This window comes from Myotis brandtii, unplaced genomic scaffold, assembly GCF_000412655.1.
Source record: "Myotis brandtii unplaced genomic scaffold, ASM41265v1 scaffold32, whole genome shotgun sequence".
Taxonomy (NCBI): domain Eukaryota; kingdom Metazoa; phylum Chordata; class Mammalia; order Chiroptera; family Vespertilionidae; genus Myotis; species Myotis brandtii.
Window position 1 is genome coordinate 1,383,243 of NW_005362269.1, and position 8,827 is coordinate 1,392,069.

At 58.1% G+C, this 8,827-nt stretch overlaps 1 protein-coding gene across 1 annotated transcript in view; it reads left to right on the forward strand.

The window, feature by feature from the left end:
- The window catches only part of SLC6A7 (solute carrier family 6 (neurotransmitter transporter), member 7), a 15,062-nt gene extending 8,123 nt beyond the window's left edge, over positions 1 to 6,939 (forward strand). Inside the window, exons 8-14 of the mRNA XM_005870599.2 lie at positions 50 to 174; positions 843 to 955; positions 1,274 to 1,405; positions 1,868 to 1,967; positions 2,161 to 2,261; positions 2,824 to 2,991; positions 5,485 to 6,939. Coding sequence (XP_005870661.1) covers positions 50 to 174; positions 843 to 955; positions 1,274 to 1,405; positions 1,868 to 1,967; positions 2,161 to 2,261; positions 2,824 to 2,991; positions 5,485 to 5,694 — 949 coding nt within the window. The 3' untranslated portion in view covers positions 5,695 to 6,939. The remainder of the gene's footprint in view (positions 1 to 49; positions 175 to 842; positions 956 to 1,273; positions 1,406 to 1,867; positions 1,968 to 2,160; positions 2,262 to 2,823; positions 2,992 to 5,484) is intronic.
- Positions 6,940 to 8,827: the final 1,888 nt, after the last annotated feature.

Genomic DNA, 8,827 nt, shown 5'->3' on the forward strand with positions numbered 1-8,827 from the left:
CTTCTCCGGGTGAGGTTCACCCGGCCTGCGCCTGGACTTCTCCTGGCAGAGACACCTTCATCGTCACTCTGGGCAATGCCATCACCAGCATCCTGGCCGGCTTCGCCATCTTCTCCGTGCTGGGCTACATGTCTCAGGAGCTGGATGTGCCTGTGGACCAAGTTGCCAAAGCAGGTGGGCAGGCTGCCTGGCCCTGGTAGGCAAGGGTGTGTGTTGGGCACAGCTGGGGCTGGAAAGTGAGCCTGTGTGTGGACCAGCAAGGATGTGGATGGGCGTGTTGAGTGTGTGTACGCACATGCATGCATGTGTGCAGAGATGAACATGTCTCGGCTGGTCTCTGGGTGGCCATGTGCAAGTGAGTGTGCATTAACCTGTGTCTGGAGATATAGGAACTTCTGTATGAGACTGTCTTATATTTGTCACATTAGTAACTCTCCTTGCTTGTCCAAATGAGTCATATCCTGAATTGAGATGTCTGTGTGCAAGTGAATCGATGTTGTGAGTGATCTTGGGAATCAGTGTCTTGTGCCAATGGACATGTTTAAGCATGTGTGTTAGTGGGATTGTTTGTGCAAATGGTTGTGTACATAAGTGTATTCAAAGGAGGTATTACTAATTTACTCATTATTCATTACTAATTCATTTATTCTATCAACTTATGTTTACTGAGCACTGACAATGTGCTGGCATGTGTCCTAGGAGTTAATAAAGTATCAGGAGTGTGCAGTTAGTGGACATCTTTGGGTTTGCTCAGGTGGGTGTAAGCGACCATGAGTGTGTGAGCATGGATGTGGGGCCTGCCACGTGCCCCAGGCTGCTGACCCCGTGTGCCCTTGGCCCAGGCCCCGGCCTGGCCTTTGTCGTCTACCCACAGGCCATGACCATGCTGCCTCTGTCGCCCTTCTGGTCCTTTCTCTTCTTCTTCATGCTGCTGACTCTCGGTTTGGACAGTCAGGTGAGCCTTGTCCAACGACTAGGTGCCTCATGGCACGTGCGCTGTGTGTATCTGTGTGTGCGTGAGATGTGTGACTGTGTGTGTGATCTGTGTGTGTCTGTGATGTCTGTGGGTGTGATATGTGTGTCTGTGTCTCTGTGTGTGTCTGTGGTGTGTGTGATGTTTGTGTGTGTCTGTGTATCGTGTCTGTCTGTGTGTCTATGTGTAATGTGTCTGGAATGTGATATATGTGTGTGTCTGTGTGGTGTGTGTCCGTGTCTGTGTGAGTGTATGTGTGTGGCGGAGACAGAACTCAGAAACCCCCTTCCTTCCCCCCAGTTTGCCTTTCTGGAGACCATTGTGACAGCTGTGACGGATGAGTTCCCCTACTACCTGCGACCCAAGAAGGTCGTGTTCTCAGGGCTCATCTGCGTGGCCATGTACCTGATGGGGCTGGTCCTCACCACTGACGTGAGTGGCTTTGGGGACAGGTGGCTGGTGGGCGAGGCTGGGAGGACACCTCTGGCAATGTCTGTGGCCAGGCTGTGCACTCCTTGAACCACCCACTTTCTTGACCTCTTTGGGAGGAGCCTAGACCACCTCAGACCCTCTCTCCCAAGGGGCACCTTGGCCTATGACGCAGAGTTGTGGCTTTGGAGTCTGAAAGACCTGGTTCAAGCCTCACTCCTGCACTTGCTGAGTGAGCTCAGGACAAGTGGCTTCACCTCCCTGAGTCTGTTTTCTCATCAGTTAAATGGAGGCCTGCATCTAAGGCTACTGTCAGACTCAAATAGGGTGTGGCGGGTGGACGGGGGGTATGCTGACATCAACTGGCTCTCCCCGCCGGCCTGGCTGCTTCCTGCCTGGAGAAGGGGCTGCAGCAGGGAGCCTGGCCGTGGTGAGGGGACCCCAGAGCTATGACTTGTATTCCAGGGAGGCATGTACTGGCTGGTCCTTCTAGATGATTACAGCGCCAGTTTCGGGCTCATGGTGGTGGTGATCACCACATGCCTCGCTGTCACCCGGGTATATGGTGAGAGGGGCTGGGAGAGGCGGAGTTGAGGCTCCCCCTGTGGGAGAGGGGAGTCCCCCAGCAATTGGGTCCCTGTTCCCAAAGGCCAGGGTCTTGGGTGGGGGCTACTGGGGTGGAGGAGGGGCTGCTGGCACTTGTGGGGCCTCTGGGAGGGACCTGTGGGTGGGGCCATGCTCCTCTCCTCCCGGTGCAGGCATCCAGAGGTTCTGCCGGGACATCCATATGATGCTGGGCTTCAAGCCGGGCCTCTACTTCAGGGCCTGCTGGCTGTTCCTGACCCCGGCCACCCTCCTGGTAACTGGGGTGGGTGGGAGGGCTGCTGGCTGGGACCCAGGGCTGAGAGCAGGGCCCCTCTGGGCATTCAGTCTGGTAGGGCTGAGGGGTGGGCTGGGCACCAGGATCGGGTCTACTCTCCTCCCCCAAGATGCCCCCAGCCTTTGTGTCTGTGCTGGGCCTAGTCCTCAGTTTGGTTGGCAAAATGAATGAGGCTTTCTCAGGCCTCTGGGCCTTACGCTGGCTCTTGAAGCTCTCCTTTCTCAGCCATGGGGTGGGAGCAGGTCAGGGATAGACCATCTCAGCAATTAGGGTTCTTCAGAGCTGGGCTGTCTCAGGCCTGGGCATCGGGTGAGCTTGAGCAGAGCTAGCTCAGGCTCCAAAACAAAGATGGACCATCACAGGTTCTGGCACCACGTAGGGCTGGGCTATCTCAGATACTGGGTGTCTCGGCTGGGCTGTCTCAGGCTTTGGGATGGCCCTGGGCTGGGCTTTCTCAGGCCTTAAGGTAGCTGAGACCCGGGCTATCCTAAGCCCTGGGGCCAGAAGGCGCACTGTGATGCTGGGAGCCCCCTCCCTGCAGGCCCTGCTGGTGTATAGCATCGTCAAGTACCAGCCCTCCGAGTATGGCAGCTACCGCTTCCCAGCCTGGGCGGAGCTGCTGGGCATCCTGATGGGCCTGCTGTCCTGCCTCCTGATCCCAGCCGGCATGCTGGTGGCTGTGCTTCGAGAGGAGGGCTCGCTCTGGGAGGTGAGTCGGCCGCAACCTTGCCTGCCCTCAGCCTTCCTGACCTGTGGCCTGGCCCTGGCTCACCTGCTAAAACAGAAAAGATTTGCACCAATACCTGATCCAGGGCTTTGCAGGCGTCTTTTAACCAGGCTTCTTTTAAGAGCAGTTTTTCTAACCAGTACCCTGAGCTCTGAATCAGCTCAAACCTGTTTGGGCTGAGGTAGGCTTGCAGGCCTGCCCTGCGGCCCCTCATATCACACAGGGACTCTGGGGGCCACAATCCAAAGACCACCAATGTCAGCCAACGACTGCTTGTCTGGGGAGAGGACAAGGGACTTACCCCACAGTGAGTCAGGCAGGGTCAGGACATGAACTCTGGTCGCCAGCCCAGAGCTTCCCTAAGGGACTCAGGGGCAGAAGGCTACATTGAGGGACCCCAAAAGGGGGCTGTCTCCCTCCTCCTGTGTCCAGGAGCCCTGCTGTGGGGCTCCTGGGAAAGGGAGGATGGCATGAGCCCTCCTCATGGCCAGGGCTTTGTGGAGAGACCCACAGGGATCTGCAAACCTCAGAAGAGGGGAGTAGTGACCCTTTGTGGGCACATGGGCTTGCTGTGACGCTGTGTGGTCACAGAGAGATCCTGCCCCCCTCTGAGCCTCAGGGTGCCCTCTTTATACTGAGCCCTTCACCGCTGAGGCCATGGGCGTGGAGTCCTCTGATGGCAAGAGGCTGTCATAGTGAGCAGAGCTGAATGAGCCTGCAAGCCAGCAGAGAGAGCCTGGGGACCCCACCTCCTACCCCCGCACCCCATCGGAGATGTGTGGGTCCAGCTAGTACTGCCTCATGAGAGCCAATTGTGAAATATTTGAGAATGTTGTTAGCCACTTGTCAAACCGTTGATAGCTTGAGGACACTGGTGGGAATATTTGCACCACTGAACTTGACTACACATCAGGCCTTCTGCACCCTTCACCCTCCTCCCCAGCCTGCTTACCAGCACACTACCCCCCACTCCCCATACAGCTGCACTGCCCTTCAGCTGTCCCTCAGGGGGCTCAGAGCCCTTTCCTGGCAGAAGTGGGTTGTGGCTGCTCTGCCCAGACCACAGGGGTCCTGGAGTCCAGCCACTGCTCTGCCTCCAGCTGCTGTGTGACTGGAAGCAAACCCCTTGCCTTCTCTGATCCTCAGGAGCCCCACTCTTTCTACTACAGAAAACGCGTCTCCTTGCTTGAGAGCCAGGGTGTCTGTAAAGGGAAGGAGGAAGAGGGGTTGCTCAGGTGAAGGGCTCCAGTCCCCCTGGAAGGTTATGGTTCCCACGCCTTGCTCTCCTGCCCCAGCTTCCCACAGCCGGTTGGAGAGGCATGTCATTGGGCGGGGGGCGGGGGGCACTGCAGAAGAGTCATTGTCCAGCTCCAGAGTGACACCTTCAGAGACCAGGGCTTCCAGCCCTGACAGACACCTGCCTAACTTGACAAGGTGATCGGGATGGAAGATAAGGGGAGAGCTTCCAGGCAGAAAAACAATTAGTGCAGAGGCCAGAGGCAGGAGGGGCTGGCATGTTTGGGGACAGCAAGGAGGTCAGTGTGACTGGATCAGAGAGGGTAGAGGGAGAGTGGCAGGAGGAAGTCAGGGAGGAAGACAGGGGCCAGGACACGGAGGCCGTGACGAGCACTTAGGATTTCATTCCAAGTGAGGTGCCAAGCCATTGGCAGGTTTCTGAGCAGCGGGGTAACATGCTCTTCATAGATTTTAGTAAGTGTCGCCATGTTTGAGTGCAGAGCCGTGCTATGCCCTGTGCTGAGGGCATGGCATACGTTCTCGCCCCTGAACCTGCACCCCCTGGGTTCCACTTACGGTCGGTTGCTTTTCCTCCTTGGAGAGTCGGGGACCCTTTTTCCTGGCAGGGCAGAGGGCTTCCGAAATGTGGTTTGGGGAAGAAGGAACCTAGAATGTCCAGGCTTACTCATCCTCGTAGTCAGCTTCCTCCTTCCATGGAAATGGGGCCTCGGAGCGGGAAAGGTCAGACACGAGTCAGAAGGAGGCCGAATGGAAGGTCAGAGCTAATTCCTGCCTCAGCTCTCCAAGTCCACGGCTCTTTCCCCAAAGCTGCCAGCTCCTTATGACGGAGCATTTTAGGGAAAGGGACCCAGAATGGGCACCTGTATTGGCTGCCACACAGCCATAACCAGAGCCACCATTTCCTGGGCCTTACCCTGCTCCCAGCACCCTGCACAGCAACCCTAACTGGCATCCTGAGTCCCAGTTACGAGGAAACAGAGCTTACATTCTGTGCCCAAAGGCCACCCAGCCTGAGAGTGGCAGGCAGAGCACGAGTCTCATCCAGGCATGTGACTCAGTCCCCAGGGCGGGTAACAGCACCCCCATCCCCGGGTTGTTGCAAGGACTAACGCAGGGGATGTGGAAGGTCTTTGCTGGGTGCTGGGTGACGGGTGCTGGGCCCCAGGACGCACTGCTCGAGCTCGGGCTGTTTCCACCGCTGTCTTTGCTCCGCTGCAGAGGCTCCAGCAGGCCAGCCGGCCGGCCATGGACTGGGGCCCGTCGTTGGAGGAGAACCGGACAGGCATGTACGTGGCCACACTGCCAGGTAGCCAGTCGCCCAAGCCGCTGATGGTGCACATGCGCAAGTACGGGGGCATCACCAGCTTCGAGAACACCGCCATCGAGGTGGACCGAGAGATTGCCGAGGAGGAGGAGTCCATCATGTGAGGCAGGAGCAGGTGGACAGGAGGTCCTGCCCCAGTGCAAAGGCAGCCGCGACCTCTGGGGTTCTGGGAGGCCTGAGGCTGTGGGAGGTTGCCATGGTGTTGCCAGTCCTCAATGCAAGTCCTTCTTTGTGGTCTCTGACTCCCCTGAAACCTCCATCTACCCCCTACACACACACACACACACACACACACACACACACACACACACACACATTCCAAGCTGAGAATGATCTGGCTCAGCCCTCACTTCACAGATGGATAAACCGAGGCCAGGGAGGAGGACTTGCCTGAGGTCTCATGGCAGAGGGGACTGAACCCCAGGCCTCCTGACCAGCCAGCTCCCTTTCTCTTGTGGCAGCTGGCACCACCCTCTCATCTGTGTCCAGGGCACAGGCCCCTCCCTTTTCTCAGGGAGCCTGCCCCCAAGCCTTCCACACAGCCAGAACCTTGAGCAGGCAGACACTCAGGGTGTCTGGAGGCCCATCGGGCCCCGGGCATCGAGGGTTAACAAGTCGAGTAGGAGAAAGATCCCTCCTGGTTCGTGTGTGCAGGTCAGGTTTCCTGGAGGGTGGGCAAGTTGGAAAGAGAGGAAGAGGAAGGCAGGGTGGGGAAGGCCTCTGGGCAAGGGGCTGACCCTGCCGGAGTAGAGATCAGCATGTAGCCTCTTCCTCCTGCCCCAGGTCCAGGAGGAGGTCAAGAGCTGAGGAGCAGGAAGAGTAGCGGGAGAAGAAGGTACTAGGTAACAACAAGGTCTAAGTAAGGATGAGGAATATTGTTGGGGAGGGGATACGGGGTGGGCAGGGGATTGGCACGATCTGTGTGTGCTTTAGAAAGAATGCTGTTCTGGGTCAGTGTGCAGAGTGGTTAGAGGGAACGGGGTGGAGGTGAGAGGCCTGTGGAGGACAGGCAAGAGGGGCTGGTGGCCCAGGCAAGGGTGATGGAGGTCACCCGAGCATGAGGGTGGAGATAGCAGAAGGCAGCTGACACCGCAGGCCTGGGGCCAGAAGCCTTGGTATCTTCAATCCCTAGGCACGGAGGGGCTACCCTGGGTCCCTCCTTCCCTGAGAGAGGAGGGTGGAGGGTGAAAATGCCTGAGCAGGTCTGCACACGGCGATCTCCCCACCAGTGGGGCACGGCCCCCACGTGCAGCTACGCCGGCCTCCGCGCCCGTCTCTCTCCTGGTGTCTCCCCAACCCATCTGTGTTCTGTTGGTTACTTGTTAATAAAACCCAATGAGGTCACCCTCCTCACCCTGCCTCCTTATTGCAGAGCCAGGAGGTGGGCAGCACAGGCCTTCCAGCTCCATTGCTCAGATGAGGAGACGGAGGCTCAGCTGCCTCCTCTCCTGGCTCTCCTGGCTTCTCTCCTGACACACTGTTTCTCTATGGCAGTGGTGGGTGGGTGGGGCTGATGAAGGATGATGAAGAAGGTGAGGAAAGCCCCGAAAGACCACTTGGTTCCCCATTATACACGCGAACAAGCCCAGGCCCCTGGTCTGGGTTACTCAGCTGAGGCCGGCAGAGCTGGGGCCGAACCAGGGCCTGCAGCATGTCCTCTCCCTCCAGCTGCTCTGCCTTCCCGGCAGGCGCAGCTGGAGCTGGGAGACCAGGGTCGGGAGGAGCCAAGAGTTTCCCAGGCTGGAAGAATGTCCTGGCTCCCCCCCACCCCCCTCCTGGCGGGACCTGCCATATAAAAGAGCCCAGAGCCTTTCAAATGCGAGGCCCAGGTGTTCTCAAAGACTTTGATTGGGGGTGGACAGGAAGGGCCTGCATGTTGCATGTTTGGATATTAATAAATTTCCCCTAACAAAGGGCCAGTCCCCCCTCCCACTCTTCTTTGTTTGTGGCTTTAGGTGGGGGGAGAGAGATGGGTTTGCTAATTTGCAGAGGATGTAAGAATGGACTTCACAATTCAGCGGGCTTCTCCCCACACCCAGGGGGTAGGCTCCAGCCTTGCTGACAGAGCCCCTGGAGTCAGCCCTGAGAGTGACCCTGTCCCGGTGCCTGTCCCAGGCCCTCCCCACCAGCTCTCAGACAGACTCTAGGCCGCCATGGCCTTGCTTGTACTCCTTACACAGATGCATATTGGGAGTCAGGAATGGAAGATCCTAGAAGTCTAGGCGTCGCCCTGGATTCTGAGTCTGCAATTGGAGCACCCTAGGCGTCTGGACCACTCCCAGCTTCACCTCTCCCTGCCTCATCTCCCTGACTTGCTTCCTCCTGCCTCCCTTCCCCCTGCTCAGTACCCTGCGCTGGGCCTGTGGTTCCTGGACTGCCCTCCCTGGCCCAGTCCTCCAGGCTGTCCTGCTTTTCCCATTTCCGCTGCTCCCAGACAGCCCGGCCTACCGCACTACCCTTCCCTCCCTCTGCCGCCAGCACCATCTCCCAGCTGCGCCCCTCCCAGTCCTCAGTGGGAGCTGACTAGGGACCAGGGACCCCCAGCTAGAGGACTCCATGGCAGCATAGTGGGCACCTGAAAGGAAGCACAGCCCTGTCTGGAGTGGAAGCTCAGCCAGGGATCCTGGACGGTCCTAACAGGAGATGAAACCCAGTGCCTTCAGGGCCAGGCGGGGAGCCCAGGGGAGCAAGGCTATAGGTGTGAGCAAGTGAGGGAGGCCTGCCTCTCTTAAGAGAGAGGTTACCCTCAGAAGTGTGGGCCCAGGTTGTAAGATATCAAGATGTACAGCGGCATGGCTCAGCTAGGGCCTCCTGTCGGCCACTCTGCAGTCTTAGGGGATCAGCAGCCAGAGGGGCAGGGCTTGTCCCAGGGCTCCCCACCCAATTCAGGGCTCTGGTCTCCTCGGCTAATCTCTGCGATCATAGTCCCTTGACCTTGAGAGGCTGGTGGGGGCCCTGCGAGGCAGCGTCTGGGCCTGCTGGGTGTGGTGGAGGGTGCCCTGGGCCCTTCATTCCTGTTCTGGGGCTCGTCAGAGAAGGTGGTCTCTTGGACGGTGCTGGAAAGCGCTGAGATCCGTAATCACTTCCAACCCATGATCTGAGAGCAAACGTGGGGGGAGGGGAGAGAGGGGAGGAGCACCTTATCATTAGGGCCAGCCACATTCCCAAGGTCAAGTGAGGGTCAACAGACAAAACCAGGGGTCACAAGGGTTAGTGTTTGATCCTCAGTAGGCTCTG